This window comes from Passer montanus, unplaced genomic scaffold, assembly GCF_014805655.1.
Source record: "Passer montanus isolate IOZ18808 unplaced genomic scaffold, ASM1480565v1 scaffold225, whole genome shotgun sequence".
Taxonomy (NCBI): Eukaryota; Metazoa; Chordata; class Aves; order Passeriformes; family Passeridae; genus Passer; species Passer montanus.
The window spans coordinates 219920-239272 of record NW_024366871.1 but is presented as its reverse complement, the minus strand read 5'-3'; the positions used below and the strand labels follow the sequence as shown (position 1 = coordinate 239272).

The 19353-nt window shown below is 52.1% G+C and overlaps 1 protein-coding gene and 1 long non-coding RNA gene across 4 annotated transcripts in view; one reads left to right on the top strand and one right to left on the bottom strand.

The window, feature by feature from the left end:
• The window catches only part of ASXL2 (ASXL transcriptional regulator 2), a 73556-nt gene that overhangs the window by 17084 nt on the left and 37119 nt on the right, over nucleotides 1-19353 (bottom strand). For all 3 annotated transcript variants that reach the window (XM_039710206.1, XM_039710207.1, XM_039710208.1), the window contains 4 exons: nucleotides 9947-10055; nucleotides 7702-7852; nucleotides 4462-4574; nucleotides 85-214 (listed from right to left, as the gene is read on the bottom strand). In XM_039710206.1, the coding sequence (XP_039566140.1) occupies nucleotides 85-214; nucleotides 4462-4574; nucleotides 7702-7852; nucleotides 9947-10055 (503 nt within the window). The remainder of the gene's footprint in view (nucleotides 1-84; nucleotides 215-4461; nucleotides 4575-7701; nucleotides 7853-9946; nucleotides 10056-19353) is intronic.
• Nucleotides 16256-17498, top strand: LOC120502633. Its single transcript, XR_005627558.1, has 3 exons — nucleotides 16256-16410; nucleotides 16569-17009; nucleotides 17455-17498. It is a non-coding gene; the product is annotated as an uncharacterized LOC120502633 (long non-coding RNA).

The following is a 19353-nucleotide window of genomic DNA, read 5'->3' as shown; positions in this document are numbered from 1 at the left end:
AGGCAGGAGCTGCAGGCTGCAGAGCCCCCAGAAGCTGCAGGAGGAGCAGTGTCCCCTCACCCCCCGGCAGGTGCCCTCACGTACCTGACCTCCCCGGCGTGGCCTTGGCCTTGAGCAGGACGTGCTGGCTGGAGGGCAGCGCCATGCCCGGCGCCATGCCCGCCCGGCACTGCTGCTGCTGCTGCTGCTGCTTCTGCTGCTGCTGCTTCAGGGCCTGCAGGGACACGGGGCACGGGGTCAGCACCACAGGGCACGGGGTCAGCACCACAGGGCACGGGATCAGCACCACAGAGGGATCAGGGCACAGGGCATGGGAACAGCCACCACAGGGCACAGGGCATGGGATCAGCACCACAGAGGGATCAGCACCACAGGGCACGGGATCAGCACCACAGAGGGATCAGGGCACAGGGCACGGGGTCAGCCACCACAGGGCACGGGGTCAGCACCACAGGGCACGGGATCAGCACCACAGAGGGATCAGGGCACAGGATCTGCCACCCCACAGGCACAGGGATCAGCCACCACAGAACACAGGGATCAGCCACCTCACAGGACACAGGGCATGGGATCAGCCACCCCATAGGGCACAGGGATCAGCCACCACAGGCCCCAGGGCATGGGATCAGCCACCCCACAGGGCACGGCACAGGATCAGCCACCCCACAGGGATCAGGGCACAGGATCAGCCACCCCACAGCCTGGGGGACACAGGGATCAGCCACCACAGAACACAGGGATCAGCCACCTCACAGGACACAGGGCATGGGATCAGCCACCCCATAGGGCACAGGGATCAGCCACCACAGGCCCCAGGGCATGGGATCAGCCACCCCACAGGGCACGGCACAGGATCAGCCACCACAGAGAGTACAGGGATCAGCCACCCCACAGGGATGAGGGCACGGGATCAGCCACCCACCACAGGGCACAGGGCATGGGATCAGCACCACAGAGGGATCAGCACCACAGGGCACGGGATCAGCACCACAGAGGGATCAGGGCACAGGATCTGCCACCCCACAGGCACAGGGATCAGCCACCACAGAACACAGGGATCAGCCACCTCACAGGACACAGGGCATGGGATCAGCCACCCCATAGGGCACAGGGATCAGCCACCACAGGCCCCAGGGCATGGGATCAGCCACCCCACAGGGCACGGCACAGGATCAGCCACCCCACAGGGATCAGGGCACAGGATCAGCCACCCCACAGCCTGGGGGACACAGGGATCAGGGATCAGCCACCCCAGAGGGTACAGGGCACAGGATCAGCCATCCCACAAGGCACAGGGATCAGTCACCCCAGAGGCACAGGGATCAGGGATCAGCCACGCCACAGCCTGGGGGACAAGGGCATGGGATCAGCCACCACAGGGCACAGCACAGGGCATGGGATCAGCCACCCCACAGGACACAGGGCACGGGATCAGCCACCCCAGAGCATAGGGATCAGGGATCAGCCACCCCACAGGGCACAGGATCAGCCACCCCACAGCCTGGGGACACAGCACAGGTATCAGCACACATGGGATTGGCATCAGGATCAGAACTGGGATCGGGACTGGGATCGGGACTGGGATCAGGATTGGGATTGGGACTGGGATCAGGACTGGGATCAGGATTGGGATCAGGACTGGGATCAGGATTGGGATCAGGGCTGGGATCAGGATTGGGATCGGGACTGGGATCCGGACCGGGACCGGGGGGCTGGGATCAGGGCTGGGATCAGGATCAGGATTGGGGCTGGGATCAGGGCTGGGATCAGGATCAGGATTGGGGCTGGGATCAGGGCTGGGATCAGGGCTGGGATCAGGATTGGGGCTGGGATCAGGGCTGGGATCAGGACTGGGATCAGGACTGGGATCAGGGCTGGGATCAGGATTGGGACTGGGATCAGGATTGGGATCAGGGCTGGGATCAGGACTGGGATCAGGATCAGGGCTGGGATCAGGACTGGGATCAGGGCTGGGATTGGGATCAGGGCTGGGATCAGGGCTGGGATCAGGGCTGGGATCAGGATCAGGAAGCCCACATGCAGCCCCACCCCTCCCAGGGGCACGGGGGCACCGATGAACACAAACACCCCGCTGGCAGCTCCTGGCACTGCCCCTTGTGCTGCCCTGGGAAGGGGCTCCCAGAGGGGCTCAGGGAAAGCACCAGGGCTGCAGCTGGCCCAGAAGTGACACAGGCTGAGCTCTGGGCTGGGAGAACCAAATCCTCATTCTGGAACCATCCACACCCCCATGCTGGGGTTAAAAACAATTTATTGTTCAGATAAATATCAGTTTCAGAGCTTGGGAGATTTTAGACGAGTGAGTGGTTGGTTAGAGCTTAAGAGTAGTTACAAGTTCTTTGTTATAAGGTAATATATAATTTTTTTTAACTTAATAGACAGTTGCTATGAGGTTTATTTTGTTTTTTAAACGTATTATTTTTCATTGCTTTTCCTGAATTGTGGATATTTTTATTTAATGGGTTTTTGTCTTATATGCATTTCTTCATATATAAGTATATATACAATATATAGTGCATATAATATCCTGCACTTATATAATTTCTAAATGTTTACTTTATAGAGCCATACCCCTGCATTATAAACTTCTATCTTATTTAATGGAGTTTCTTATTTATTTTATATTTAATTAAGAATAAGTAAGAATATTTAAAGTATATTCTTACTTACAACTACAAAAACATAAGTTTATTATTTTTTTACTTAATGTCTGTGTACTATATTTTACATAAATGATTTAATTTTCATTTTAATTTAATTTTATATTAAGTTTTTTTAAGGTTTTAAATTAAATTCCTTGCTATCTGTGGACGTTTCTGTTTTTCTGATTCCTACAGGTTCTCCCTGAGAAATCCAGTCCCTCTTCCCTCTGGGAATGCTGGAATTCCTGGCGAGGGGAGGGCTGAGCCCAGCAGTAACCCAGGGCACAGAGAGGATGAAGGACATGGCACCTCCTCTAATTCCATTTTCACCCTCAGGGTGGTGTTTCCCAGCCCTGCCCCTCCTTCCCACCACCCCAATTTCCTATTTTTAGCTACTTTTTATAAGTCCCTGTCATGGACAAGGACACTGCCACTGCCCCAGTGTGTCCCAGTGTCCAGCCTGGCCTTGGGCACTGCCAGGGATCCAGGGGCAGCCCCAGCTGTGCCAGCCCTGCCCACCCTGCCAGGGAACAATTCCTCATTCCCAATCCCCACCCAGCCCTGCCCTCTGGCACTGGCAGCCATTCCCTGGCTCCTGTCCCTCCAGCCTTGTCCCCAGTCCCTCTGCAGCTCTCCTGGAGCCCCTCCAGGCCCTGCCAGGGGCTCCAGGATCTCCCCAGAGCTCAGGTTTCCCCCTTGCCCCCCCAGATCTGCACCCCACAGGGAATCAGAATCCCAGCCCGGAGCCAGCAGCTCCTTGGCATCATGGAATGCCAGCTGGGTTTTTGAGACTGATTTGAGACCAAAATACTGAGATCCTGAATTTTGAGATTTTGCAATTTTGAACTTTGAACTATTTTTAGTGTTGAGATTTTTGAGATTTCTGATAGTTTTCGATTTTTGAGATTTGGGATTTCCCAATTTTGAGACTGAGATGCCAGATAAAGCATTTCTTTCCTCAGCATCCTGGGCCCTGAGCAGTGCAGCTGGGGGAACACCTGAGAACCCCACACTGGGGGAAAAATTCAGCTGGAATTCCTCATCATGGAGTTCCTGCTCTCCTTCCTTCACTTCCAGACCCTCTGTCCATGGAGTTCATGCCCTCCTTCCTCCTCCTCCTTCAGACTCTGTCCATGGAATTCCTGCTCTCCTTCCTCCTCCTCCAGACTCTCTGCCCATGGAATTCCTGCTCTCCTTCCTCTTTTCCCTCTCTGTAATTCCTGCCCTCCTTCCTTCCTCTTTTTCCAGACTCTCTGTCTATGGAATTCCTGCCCCTCTTCCTTTTCCTGTCCATGGAATGAATTCCTGCCCTCCTGCCCTCCATGTGGATATGGAATTCCCTAGGAGGGAATTTTTGCCCACCAGGGGATGAATTCCCTGCATTTTCCCCCAAAAGCTGAATTTACCAACCCCATTTCCTGGGAAGCTACGAGATCTCATCCCATGGGATGAATTCCCTGTGTTTCCCCCCAAAGGCTGAATTTACCAACCCCATTTCCCAGGAAGCTACGAGATCTCATCCCATGGGATGAATTCCCTGTGTTTCCCCCCAAAGGCTGAATTTACCAACCCCATTTCCAAGGAAACTACAAGATCTCATCCCAGGATGGGGGAAAAAATCCCATTTTACCCTCTCTCTCAAACTCTAATTCCAAAAGCATGATTTAAACGTGCTATTTTAGGGGAAAACTGTAATTTTAGGGGAAAGGCGAGGAACAGAAGAGCAGAGATTCCTGCGGGAGAGAGGGAAGGGTGGGATCCCAGCCCTGCAGGGGCACTCCGGGGAAACTGAGGCACTGACCTGCTTGAGGGCCTTCTTGCTGTGCTTCTGCGAGGAGGAGAGGCCCTTGGCCGGGATGGAGGGCGAGGGGCAGCCGGGCTGCGGGGAGCCCGCGGGGGCCAGCCGGGACGGCACTGGGGCAGGAAACAGAATAATGCACTGTGAGGGGGGTGCAAATGGGAATGACAAACTGCCAGGGTGGGCTGCATGGGAAAGAAATGGATCTTATAGAGATGTAAAGTATTGCTGTAGAATAGAACTGAATGGAAATAAACTGTAAATATAAATATAAACTGTAAATAGAAATAGAAATAATTAATGATATTATAATATATAAAAATAAAAATAAACAATGAATGCTATTATAACATATAAATATAAATATAGATATAAATATAGATATAAATATAGATATAAATATAAATATAGATATAAATATAAATATAGATATAAATAATGAATTATATTATAATATATTATGTATTTTATAGGTATATAAAATATAGCTATAAAATAGAACTGAATTAAAATAAACTGTAAATATGAATATAAATATAAACATAAATATAAATGTAAATACAAAAGTAAATATAAATATAAATAATGAATTCTATTATAAATATAAATGTAAATATATATATAAATATAACTAAACTATAACTAAACTATAACTATAACTATAAATATTGAATGATATTATAATATATAAATATAAATATAAATTGTAAATACAGACAGAAATAATGCACTGTGAGTGGGAGTGTACATGTAAAATTGTAAATAGAAATAACAAAACTGTAAACATATATTTCAATTGTAAATAACATTAAAAAATAATATATTTTTATATATGTAAAATATAACTATAAAAGATAACTTAAAGATAAATTAAAATAAACTGTAAATATACATATAAATAATGAATGTTATTATAATATATAAATATAATTATAAATAATGAATATCCTAAAATATAAATATAAATATAAATATATATATAAATATAAATATAGATATAGATGGCTGCCCCTGGATCCCTGGCAGTGCCCAAGGCCAGGCTGGGAGAACCTGGGACAGTGGCAGTGTCCCTGCCATGGCAGGGGTGGCACTGGGGGGGCTCTGAGGTCCCTCCCAAGCCATTCCATGGCTCTCTGAACTCCTGTGCTGGGAGGTGACAAACGCAGAGGGCACAGGGAGTGTGCCCAGCTTGTGGATGTGTGGGGCATGAATTGCTGTCCTTCACCTTGAAAGGTTTCATTTCCCACAAAGGATGGAAACACAAGCAGATCTGACTGGAAGGAAACCCTTGCCAAGGAACCCAGCTGAAATCTGCAGCTCTTCAGGAGGGCTCCTCAGAGCTCAGAGAATTCTGGTCAGGAACAACGGGGAATCACTGCACACACGGAATGGGGGAAGTAGTTCAAATAAAAACTGAGTTGTTATTGCTCAGAGTCCTTCAGAGGGGAAGGATGGGCTGGGAGGGTCACTGCAGCTCAGGACTCTGCTGCTGCTGCTGAGGGGCAAAGCTGCTCTGAGCAGCCAGTGCAGCAGGAATGCCAGAATTCCAGGATCCCTGAGGCTGGAAAAGCCCTCCCTGCCCACCTTGTCCCCAGCCCAGGGCACTCAGTGCCACATCCAGGTGACACCTGCAGGGATGGGCACTCCAAACCTCCCTGGGAAGCCTCTTCCACCCTTTCCATGGGCAAATTCCTCCTGGTGCCCACGCTGAGCCTGCCCTGGCCCAGCCTGAGGCCATTTCCCCTTGTGCTGTCCCTGTTCCCTGGCAGCAGAGCCTGATCCCACCTGGATGTTTTGGGTCACTCAGAGCAGATCCTGCAACCCCCAGCAATGGTTCTGAGGACTCCCCATGTCCCCACACTCTGTATATTTATAGAATGTAGTTTATACATCAAGCTTCTACTTCACACAGGACAGGAAATTCAACCAAATTCAGAGCATTCATGACAACCAAGTCCCACTGGACACAGGATTTACACGGAGCTGGTGCCACCACTGCTGTGTGACACAGACACTGCCAGCTGCCCAAACACTCCTGCTCCAGAGCAACAGAGCTGCCAAAGGTGCCAGGCTCTGTCCCAAAGCCCAGCCAGTGCCACTGCCCAGCACAGGGCACAGGGAACTGCAGGAGGGCTGAGCCACCATGGGATGGGGCTGTGCCACCACCCTGACCCACAGGCTGTCACGTGGAAGAGGTTTTACAGCCACTTCTGTGAGAGAAGTTTGGTAAGAGGATCCATGTTTACCCCTGAAAGAATTTCCTACCAAGGTCACTGACACAGAAACCAAGAAAGGAAGAAGGATAAGTAAGAGAAACCTGCAATTCTCTGTTCCAATGAGCACTCTGTTTGTCTCTCGTCACCAATGAGTAAAGTATAAACTGATGAGCTTTGTAAGAATGTATAAAAAACACTGCATGCTGCAATAAAAACAGTTTGAAGCCTTCTTAAAATTGAGTGTGCTGCTTTGTATTGTCTCCATCTCAACTACAACAGTGTCAGAGAGTGTTCTGACTCTGTCAGGGCTGTTTTGTATGACTGCATTTTTTATTTTATTTTTATTTTCTTCCCTAACAAAAAACTGTTATTCCTATTCCCATATCGTTGCTTGAGAGCAAGATAAAGCAAGCCCTTAATTTCACATTTATAATAATTTGTAAATTTATGATGGTAGACACTGCTTAAGTTTCTGAACACGTGGTTCAAGGACCTTTCGTCAACAGATTTTCTGAGTACCTGCCTCACATCTTCCTGCTCATCAAGAACTGATTGTATTAAACCACGATTGTGGTGGTGGCCACACACTCAGGCAATGTGTTCAACCCTACTCATGCAGTCACACCATGTTGAGGTGTGTGTGTAGAGACCTTGGGAGTGTGGGCTGAGGGGGAAGAGGGTGTGACTGAACTGAGGGAGAAGCCATTATTGTGCCAGATGTTTCTTTCTGTAGGGACTAGAAGAGGAGGTAGGGTTTGAGTAAGCACAGGGCAAGCCAGTGCTGCATAGACGAACCTCCAGAAGCTCAGCAAACACAGGCATGAAAGTGGTTTACATTGTCCATTTGAGGGGACGCTACTGCCTTCCTGAGCAGTCACCTGGCTTTTCAAACACCAGCACTCAGCTCCCTGTCCCCCTCCCTGCCCACCTGCAGCAGCCCAGCTGGGCTGGGCTCACTCAGAGGCCAGAGATGTGCTGTGTTCCCAGCCAGGACCCAGGTGAAACCCTCTCCCCAGGCAGGACTCACCTTTCCTTTTCCACCTGCTCTTCCTCCTGTCCTTGGCGGCGCAGCCGTCGCTGCTGGAGCTGCTGTGCTCCGAGCTCTGCGAGTCGGAGTGGCCATCACTGCTCTCCTCCGAGCCCTCCGACAGCTCCTTCAGCCCGTCGGGGATGTCCTTCTGCCAGGGGACACCACAGAGCCCAGCAGGGTCACCCCGGGCCAAAACCCCACAGCCAGAGGGCTTTGCTCACTGAGTATGGCCCCTTTAATGTCCCAAAGCCTTCTGTGGGGCCCTGCAAACACTGAGTGCAGGGGACACGTCCTGAGCTCTGTCCCTGAACTCTGTCACCTCCCAAAGTGCCCTCCCCCAGACTCCCCATCCCTGATCACAAATTCATGGAGGGGTGGGAATAAAGGGATCCCACTGCCAGAGGGGTTTGTTCAGTGCCCAGACCCGACCCCACAGCCCAGATCCCTTTTAATGTCCCCAAGTCTTCTGTGGGGCCCTGCAAACACTGAGTGCAGGGGACACGTCCTGAACTCTGTCCCCAAACTCTGTCACCTCCCAAAGTGCCCTTCCCCAGGTTCCCCATCCCTCATCACCAGCTCATGGAGGGGTGGGAATAAAGGGATCCCACTGCCAGAGGAAGGGATGGATGGGATGTTGGGAATGAGGGACTGCTCCCTGGCAGGGTGGGCAGGCCTGGCACAGCTGGGGCTGCCCCTGGATCCCTGGCAGTGCCAAGGCCAGGCTGGACAGGGCTGGGAGCAGCTGGGACAGTGGCAGTGTCCCTGCCATGGCAGGGGTGGCAACTGGGGGGGCTCCGGAGATAAATCCACCCCAAATCAGGAATGGTGTGAGCTGGTGTGAGCCAGCTTCCTTCTAGTATTTAAAATAAGCTTTTTTAAAGACATTCCCCATCATTCCCTCTCTGACTGACACTGAGCACAAGGTGATTTCCTGTCTCTAGGCAGGAGCTCAGAGCAGTGAAGTCACCCCCTCAGGGCTGGAGTTCATTGCTTCATTAACACTTTAATTACTCCTTCACCTGTGGGACAGCAGTTCCCATCAGCAAACTGCACCCACAGCCCAGGAGGGAGGGGCTGTCCCTGCTGCCAGGGTGGCACAGGTCCCCTCTGGGATTACCCTGCACTACCTGGGCACCAGCAGGAATTCCCCCATGCCCAGGGGGGCCTGGAGTGCCCATCCCTGCACGTGTCCAGGGAAGGGCTGGGGACCAGGAGGGGACTGGACACAGCTTGGATTCCATCCTGTTGGATATGGGGTTTTTCTGATTTAGAGATGGGGTAACTCAGAGGTGTTTTAAAACTTTTATTTTAATTTCATTTATATGATTTCATATATTTCACTTTATTTTATTTCATTTTATTATAATTTATTTTATTTCATATATTTAATTTTATTTTAATTTTTCATTTAATATATTTATTTTTCATTTTAATTTATTTCATTTCATTAATTTTATTTTATTTCATTTCATCTACTATTTTATTTTATTTCATTTTCATTTCCTATTTTTTATTTTTATTTTATTTTATTTCCATTTAGTATTTTATTTTATTTTAATTAACTATTTTATTTAATTTTATTTTCATTTACTATTTTATTTTATTTTCATTTGCTATTTTATTTCATTTACATTTACTATATTTTATTTTATTTTATTTTATTTTATTTCCATTTACTATTTTATTTTATTTCATTTGCATTTACTATTTTATTTCATTTTGATTTACTTTTTAAATTTAATTTAATTTTATTTTGTTTTATTTCCATTTACTATTTTATTTTATTTAATTTTTAAATTTTAATTTAATTTACCATTCTATTTTAATTTAATTTACCATTTTATTTTATTTTATTTTCATTTACTATTTTATTTCATTTAATTTCATTTTCATTTACTATTCATTTCATTTTTCTTTCACCCCACCTCTGAATCACAAAACCCTCAATCCAACAGATCCCACTGGGGTTTTCCAGCCCTGGGACCCCGACCCTCCCCTTTCCCAGCCGTGCCCCAGGGCTGGCACTCACCCTCCCCTTTCCCAGCCGTGCCCCAGGGCTGGCACTCACCCTCCCCTTTCCCTTTCCCAGCTGTGCCCCAGGGCTGGCACTCACCCTCCCCTTTCCCTTTCCCAGCCGTGCCCCAGGGCTGGCACTCCCCCCCCCGTGTTCCAGCCGTGCCCCAGGGCTGGCACTCACCCTCCCCTTTCCCTTTCCCAGCCGTGCCCCAGGGCTGGCACTCACCTTGAGGGTGTAGACGCCCATCCTGCCCGGCACCTTGTAGAAGATGCCCTCCTCGCCCCGGGAGTTGGTGTGCAGCATGGCATTCAGGCAGGCCAGGGGGGACGTGCCGCTGCAAGAGACCCCGAGAGTGTCCCCGAGGGACCCCAGCGCCCGGGCAGCGCCGCAGGGCCGGGAGCCCAGATCCGACCCCACAGCCCAGATCCGACCCCACAGCCCGGATCCGATCCCATAGCCCAGATCCGACCCCACAGCCCAGATCCGATCCCACAGCCCAGATCCGACCCCACAGACAAGATCCGATCCCACAGCCCTGATCCGACCCCACAGCCCAGATCTGACCCCACAGTGCAGGGACCCCAGATCCAGCCCCACAAAGCATGGGCATAGGGCCCAGATCCGACCCCACAGCCCAAATCTGACCCTATACAGACCAGATCTGACCCCACAGACCAGATCTGACCCCACAGTGCCGGGAGCCCAGATCCAACCCCACAGCTCAGATCTGACCCCACAGCCCAGACCCGATCCCATACCCCGGATCTGACCCCGTAGCCCAGATCTGACCTCCACAGCCCAGATCCGACCCCACAGTGCAGGGAACCGAAATCCAGCCCCACAGAGCACAGGTGGGGGCCCAGATCCGACCTCACAGTGGGCAGGGAGCCCACATCCAACCCCACAGATCCACCCCCACAGCCCAAATGCAGCCCCACAGCCCAAATGCAGCCCCACAGCCCAAATCCAACCCCACAGCCCAGATCCGACCCCACAGCCCAGATCCAACCCCACAGCCCAAATCTGATCCCACAGCCCTGATCCAACCCCACAGCCCTGATCCAACCCCACAGCCCCCAGGCAGCCCCACAGCCCCCGGGCAGCCCCACAGCCCCCGGGCAGGAGCCCAGATCCCGCCCCTGTTCCCAAGGGAATGCAAAAAAGCTGGCACAATCAGCAATAGGGGAAGCAGTGCAGGGATGCTGCAATCCTGGCAAAAAGCAAACAAAAACCCCGCAGGGAAGGTTCCTCTGACAAACCCCAAAGCGGCCCCAGCTCTGGGGGAGGCTCGGAGCAGCTTTGGGGTGAGCTGAGGATGCGCTCCAGAAGGATGCAAAGTTCTGTTGGGGTTTTTTCCCCAAAAAAGAACCCGAGTTCTGCTGGAACAAGGGTTGTGGGGCAGCACATGGGAACCAAGTGTGCAGTTCCCCCGCGAAGGGGGAGCTCCCCAATCCCAGCCAGATCCCTCTTCCCACCAGGGCTGGAGGGGTTTGGTTGGTTTGGTTTTAACCCGTCCTGCTGCAGGCAGGAGCCAGCCCAGGCAGCCCAGCAGGTGAGCTGTGTCCCCAGGGAGGGACAGAGGGACCCCAAACTGGACACAGGGACCCCAAACCAGACACAGAACCCCGAACTGGACACATGAACATCCAGAACTGGACACAGAACCTCAAACTGGACACACGGACCCCAAACTGGAAACAGGGACCCCTAACTGGACACAGGGACCTCAAACTAGACACAGAACCCCAAACTGGACATATGAACATCCAATCTGGAAACAGGGACCTCAAACTGGATATAGAACCCCAAACTGGACACAGGGACACCAAACTGGACACAGGGACACCAAACTGGATACAGAACCCCAAAATGGACACAAGAACATCCAAAGGGACACAGGGACCTCAAACTGGACACAGGAATCCCAAACTGGACACAGGGACCCTTAACTGGACACAGGGACCCTTAACTGGACACAGGGACCCTTAACTGGACACAGGGACCCTTAACTGGACACAGGGACCCTTAACTGGACACAGGGACCCTTAACTGGACACAGGGACCCTTAACTGGACACAGGGACCCTTAACTGGACACAGGGACCCTTAACTGGACACAGGGACCCTTAACTGGACACAGGGACCCTTAACTGGACACAGGGACCCTTAACTGGACACAGGGACCCTTAACTGGACACAGGGACCCTTAACTGGACACAGGGACCCTTAACTGGACACAGGGACCCTTAACTGGACACAGGGACCCTTAACTGGACACAGGGACCCTTAACTGGACACAGAACCTCAAACAGGACACAGGGACAACAAACTGGACACAGGGAACCCCAATGGACACAGAACCTCAGACGGGACACAGAACTCCAAAATGGACACATGAACATCCAAAGTGGACACAGGACCTCCAAACTGGACACAGAACCCCAAACTGGACACAGGAACCTCAAACTAGACACAGAACCTCAAACTGGACACATGAACATCCAATCTGGAAACAGGAACCTCAAACTGGACACAGGAATCCCAAACTGGACACAGAACCTCAAACAGGACACGGGAACCTCCAAATTGGACACAGAACCTCAAACTGGACACACGAACATCCAAACTGGACACAGGAATCCCAAACTGGACACAGGAATCCCGAGCTGGACACAGAACCTCAAACTAGACACAGAACCCCAAACGGGACACAGGAACCTCCAAACTGGACACAGGAATCACAAACTGGACACAGGAACCTCAAACTGGACACAAAACCCCAAAATGGACACAGGAATCCCAAACTGGACAGAAAAACCTCAAACTGGACATAGGGACCTCAAACTGGACACAGGAATCACAAACTGGACACAGGAACCTCCAAACTGGACACAGAAGCCCAAGTGGACACAGGAATCTCAAACTGGATAGAGAAACCTCAAACTGGACACAAAACCCCAAACTGGACACAGGAATCCCAAACTGGATAGAGAAACCTCAAACTGGACATAGGGACCCCAAATTTAAAACCCCACCAAACCAGCCCCAAAAGGACATGAAAGCAAGCCCAGCTGCTCCCCCAGAACTCAGATGAACCCAAAGCTGCTGGGGCCGTGCTGGACCTGCCTGAGCCCGAGGGAAAGAGCTCGGGGTGCTCTCCTGGGCTCACAGCAGGCTCTGCTCACCATCAGCCCCACGGAGGCTGGGAAAAGGTTTATTCTGGAGGTGGAACGTGTTCTTCTGGGATGGGATGATGGGATAATGGGATAATGGGACAATGGGACAATGGGATAATGGGATAATGGGAGGACTGCAGCCCTTGCTGGGTCTCTGCTGCCCCTGTGCCCACAATCCCCCAACATTTTCTGATTCTGCTCTCCCACTCTGTGTTCTGCACCTGGGCTGCCCCTGCTGACCTGGAGTGCAGCAGCTGCCTAAAACCAGCCCCAGGAACCAGATTCTGCTCATTGGCACAGAATTCCCAAATTCCCACAATCCCCAGGTTGGGAGAGACCTCCAAGCCCATCGAGTCCAGCCCAGCCCCAAGAGCTCAGCTCAGCCCTGGCCCCCAGTGCCACATCCAGGCTTTGTTAAACACCCCCAGGGATGGGGACTGCAGCACCTCCCCGGGCAGAGCATTCCAGAACTTCATCACCTTGCTGGAAAAACCTTTTTCCTGAGATCCAGACTGAACTTCCCTGGTGCAGCTGGAGGCTGTGTGCTCTGGTTCTGTCAGTGCCTGGAGAAAGAGCCCAGCCCAGCTGAGCACAGCCACCTTTCAGGGGGGTGTAGAGGGTGATAAGGTCACCCCTGAGTCTCCTTTTCTCCAGGCTGAGCACCCCCAGCTCCCTCAGAGGTTCCTCAGAGGGTTCCTCAGTGGTTCCTCACAGGGTTTGTGTTCCCAGCCCCTCTCCAGCCTCGTTGCCTCCTCTGGACACTCTCCAGGTCTTCAACATCCTTCCCAAACTGCGGGGCCAGAGATGAGCACAGCACTCGAGGTGTGATCCCACCAGTGCCCACTGCAGGGGCAGAGTGACCTCCCTGCTCCTGCTGGCCACACCATTCCTGGCCAAGGTCTGGAGCTGCTAAAGAACCTCTGGAGCTCGGCAGGATCTGGCCAAGGTCTGGAGCTGCTGAAGAACCCCTGGAGCTCAGCAGGACCTGGCCAAGGTCTAGAATTGCTGAAGAACCCCTGGAGCTGAGACTGCTCTGCTCCCCCAAGGCCCTCTCAGGAAACTCCCTCAAGGCCCTCAGTTATTTCTAAAGCTCCTGTCCTGGAAGGTTCTCCAGCTTGGGATCGTGGTTATGGATCAGTGATGTTCTCCAGCTTGCGATCATGGAGATGGATCAGTGATGTTCTCCAGCTTGGGATCATGGTTATGGATCAGTGATGCTCTCCAGCTTGGGATCGTGGTGATGGATCAGTGATGTTCTCCAGGTTGGGATCGTGGTGATGGATCAGTGATGTTCTCCAGGTTGGGATCATGGTGATGGATCAGAGACGTTCTCCAGGTTGGGATCATGGAGATGGATCAGTGATGTTCTCCAGGTTGGGATCATGGAGATGGATCAGTGATGTTCTCCAGGTTGGGGTCAAGGTGATGGATCAGTGATGTTCTCCAGGTTGAGGTCATGGAGATGGATCAGTGATGTTCTCAGCTGGGATCATGGTTATGGATCAGAGATGTTCTCCAGCTTGGGATCATGGTGATGGATCAGGGATGTTCTCCAGGTTGAGGTCATGGTGATGGATCAGTGATGTTCTTCAGGTTGGGATCGTGGTGATGGATCAGCCTGGGCTCTGAGCCCAGCTCTGGCTCTTGGCTGGAGGTGCAGCAGCTCAACCCTCTCAGTCAGAGGCAGGAATGGCACCAGGGTTGGGATTAGAGTTGGGCTGGAGGTGCCCCAGGGGTGGGATGAGATGGGCTTGGAGGTCCCTTCCCACCAAACCATTCCATCACTCCATGACTCCAAATGCCAGGAACCCACAGCAGGAAGAGACTTCCCTGGACCTGCCTGGGCTGGTCCCACCCCAAATCTTACCTGTGCCCAGGGAAGGGACCCCAGGCACAACCAGGACATTGGGATTTGTCCTGCCCAGTACCACGAGCCCTTCCCACAGGGCTCAGCCACCCCACGGGATGGAGCTGCCCCTCCAGGGCACTGCTCTGCCCACAGGAGCATTTCCCTGATCAAACTGGATCAATTCCCTGATAAAAACTGATCAATTCCTGACAGAATGCACCTCACAGGGACATCCTCCACCTCCACTAAACAGCTGCTGCCTCATCCAAGGCTCCCAAAAGTCATTTTTGGCCAAACCTTGGGCAGAGGATTCCTGCTGCAGTCCATGCTGGCAAGGACACTGCTCTGGACACAATGGGGGATGGCCACCCCACAGATGTGGGATATTCAGCACCCTCAGCTGCTTTTCCATGCAAATATTGCTTGGGATTGGGCTTTCCAGGGCTGTGCACTCACAGCCTGTGCTATCCCAGCTTTATTCCAGGTGGGAATTCCCTGCTGGTAGGCAGCAAACTCCAATTTTGGGAGTGGGATAATCACCTTTAAGCACTCCCCAGAGCCAGGGACAGACGGGGGAAGGGGATCATGGGAAAATGCAGCGAACCCTGCTGTTCCCACTGCTCCCATCCCAGCCCAGAGCCCCGGGAAGGTCAGGACTGGGACAGGCTGGAGGCACAGGGCAGTCCTGGGCTCTGTGCACCCAAACCAGCTGGGCTGCAAGCACCAAATTCCTGCAGAATCCCCACAAAAATTCTACAAAATTCTCACAAAATTCTCAAAAATTCCCACAAAAATTCCCAAAAATTCCCACAAAAATTCCCAAAAAATTCCCCACAAAAATTCCCAAAAATTCTCACAAAATTCCCACAAAAATTCCCACCTGCCAGAGCTCAGGACACCTGCCAGAGCTCAGGACACCTGCCAGCCTTGCCCAGGCCACGTTTCCCTGGCATTTCCAGCACACTCTGAAGCTTTCTGGCTTTTCCCTCTCCAGGAGCTCAGCCCAGCCCCAGCCCAGCTCTCGTGCCTGGATCTCCAGTGGGAGAAGTGGGAAATTCCCAATTTATTGGCTCTGGGAAGTTTTAGGCCACTTCAGTTCCCCACAGCTGAGGTGTGATCGTCATTCCCAGGGGACTGGAGCCTGAGAAGATCCAGGGAGGGACAAATCCCTCCCTTGGCAAAGGCCAGCGGGGTTAAGCTGGGGTCAACCCAGTGCTTTAAGCTGGAACCAAAAAACGGCTCAGCCTGGAGAGGAGAAGGATCCAGGCAGAGCTCAGAGCCCCTGGCAGGGCCTGGAGGGGCTCCAGGAGAGCTGCAGAGGGACTGGGGACAAGGCTGGAGGGACAGGGCACAGGGAATGGCTCCCAGTGCCAGAGGGCAGGGCTGGATGGGAGATTGGCAATGAGGAATTGTTCCCTGGCAGGGTGGGCAGGGCTGGCACAGCTGGGGCTGCCCCTGGATCCCTGGCAGTGCCCAAGGCCAGGCTGGACAGGGTTTGGGTGAAGTTGGTGCTGCCTGGCACAGAAAGTGGTGGATTAGTCACGACTTTCCTCTAATCGAGCTAAAAATAACCAATTTTAGGGATTTCTGGAATTTACAAAGCTCTGAATTCCACCTAAATTGTATTTTCTTATATTTCTTTGCCTGAATGAGGGGTTTTGGTGGGTGCTGCCTGCCACAGAAAGTGGTGGATTAGTAAAGACTTCCCTCTAATCCAGCTAAAAATAACCAATTTTAGGGACTTCTGGAATTTACAAAGCTCTGAATTCCACCTAAATTGTATTTTCTTACTTTTTTTTTTTCTGAACAAGAGGTTTTGACAGCTTATAAATATTGATTCTGTTCTGAAAATGACCATTTCCCACAGCCACACTTTCCCCAGTGAGCTGGCCAATGCTCCCAAGGGGATCTCCAGCAGGTGACAGACCCTGTGCTGGCAGCACAGGCACATTCCTTACTTCTTGTGGCTGCTGGAAGGGCTAAACCAGAGTTTGGAGGTGTCTGCAGGGAAAAGGCAGCTCTGTGGCCACCCCAAGGCACAAGGAATTGTTGTTCTGAGCTCTGCCCTGAACTACCCAACACCTCAGCCTGACCCACACAAACCGTGGTTTCCCTCCCAGAATTCCCAAACTGCAGGACATTTTTAACTCCACATTAAATTCAAAGCTTCTTTCAGACTGAGCAGGGAAAAGGGGTTTGAGTGGAAAATGAAGGTTATGGTGAGGAGTCTGCTCTGAGAGCTGCTGGGGAAAGGGAGGAAGGAGGTGCAGGATCCGGAATTTACAAAGCTTCCTCCTGGAGCATACCTTTCCCCCTGGAGCATCCCTTTCCCCCTGGAGCATCCCTTCTTCTCTGGAGCCCCCCTTCCTGCACTGCAACCCCTTTGGATCATCCCTTCTCCCACTGAAATGGCTGCTGGAAGGGCTAAACCAGAGTTTGGAGGTGTCTGCAGGGAAATGGCAGCTCTGTGGCCACCCCAAGGCACAAGGAATTGTTGTTCTGAGCTCTGCCCTGAACTACCCAACACCTCAGCCTGACCCACACAAACCGTGGTTTCCCTCCCAGAATTCCCAAACTGCAGGACATTTTTAACTCCACATTAAATTCAAAGCTTCTTTCAGACTGAGCAGGGAAAAGGGGTTTGAGTGGAAAATGAAGGTTATGGTGAGGAGTCTGCTCTGAGAGCTGCTGGGGAAAGGGAGGAAGGAGGTGCAGGATCCCTGCCCACTGTGGAATCCTCCTGGAGCATACCTTTCCCCCTGGAGCATCCCTTTCCCCCTGGAGCATCCCTTCTTCTCTGGAGCATCCCTTTCCCTCTGGATCATCCCTTCCTGCACTGCAATCCCTCTGGGTCACCCCTTTCCCACTGCAATCCCTCTGGATCACCCCTTTCCCACTGCAATCCTTCTGGAGCATCCCTTCTCCCACTGCAATCCCTCTGGAACATCCCTTCCCTTCCGGAGCATCCTTTCCCCACTGTGGAATCCATCTGGAACATCCCTTCCCCTCTGGACCATCCTTTCTGCACTCCAATCCCTCTGGAATTCCTTCCTGCACTGCAATCCCCCTGGAATCCCTCTGGAATCCCCCTGCAATCCCTCTGGAATTCCTTCACCACTGCAATCCCTTGGAATCCCTCTGGAATCCCCCCTGCAATCCCTCTGGAATCCCCCTGGATTCCCTCTTCCCACCACTCCTCCTCCAAGGCCTCAGGTACCGAGGTGACTTCTCCCATTCCCAAACCAAAGTGGGACCCAGCCCTTCCCTCCTGGATCCCCTTGGGATGGATTTGGACTTGCCAGCCCTCTCCCAGCTCATCCCCTGGGGATTTCTCCCTCCCAGTGGGGTTTTGCTCCATTTTCCCTGCCCAGCAGGTCCAGGAGTGATTCCCCCAGCAGGGCTCCTGGGATCCCACGGGCACAGGGAGCTGCTGGGCAGGGAAATGCCCCTGGGAATGCCCTCCCCACTGAGGTCACTCAGCCCCAGGAAAGTGGAATCCCTTCCCCCTGCAATCCCCCTGCAATCCCTCTGGAATCCCCCTGGATTCCCTCTTCCCACCACTCCTCCTCCAAGGCCTCAGGTACCGAGGTGACTTCTCCCATTCCCAAACCAAAGTGGGACCCAGCCCTTCCCTCCTGGATCCCCTTGGGATGGATTTGGACTTGCCAGCCCTCTCCCAGCTCATCCCCTGGGGATTTCTCCCTCCCAGTGGGGTTTTGCTCCATTTTCCCTGCCCAGCAGGTCCATGAGTGATTCCCCCAGCAGGGCTCCTGGGATCCCACGGGCACAGGGAGCTGCTGGGCAGGGAAATGCCCCTGGGAATGCCCTGGCTTGTCCCCACTGAGGTCACTCAGCCCCAGGAAAGGTTCACCAATGCCAAGGGTGATGTCTCAGGTTTAGCTTTTCTATTTTTCACATTCTGTGCTGCTTTAGTGTGTCTGGGTTTCACATCAGGGGATGGTGAGCTCTGTGCACAGAGCAGGGACACAAAACAATTCCTGCCCCAGCTGGGCACCAAGGACAAATGATCCCAATCTCAGCCCAGGAGCACAAACAGAGGAGAGAAAAACAGGAAGGATGGGACTTCATAGACTAAAGCTGTAATTGGATAATTAACTGCAATGTGCACATGGAGCAGAGCTGAGCCCAGGGACAGACCCCGTGACCATCGTGCATTTTGGGACCATTTGGGTTCATCCTGGGTGCAGCCCTGGCTGGGCTCTGCTGCTGCCCAAGGTGGATCCATTGAAGAGATCCTTTAATAAATCCCTGCTTTATTCTTTAGCTCTGTCCAGTCTCTGCCCCAAGGCACCAAGGCAACCTCCAGACAAAACCATCCCCAGGAATCATCTCCCACCTCACTGCCCGGATCCAGCTGCCACAGGCACTCAGGGGACAAATTCACACTTTTTCCTTTGGAGCATCCCCTGTTCCCCCCTCCTGTGAGGCAGGAGCTCTTTGCTGAGGGTGCAGCCACCCCCAGTGCCAGGGCTGGCAGTGCCAGGGTTAGGGAAGCAGCTCCTGTGCCAGGTTAACATTTCCCAAACATGCAGCTCCCCCAAAGCAGCACAAACCCCACATGCAAACCCAGCCCCACGCAGGCAGCAG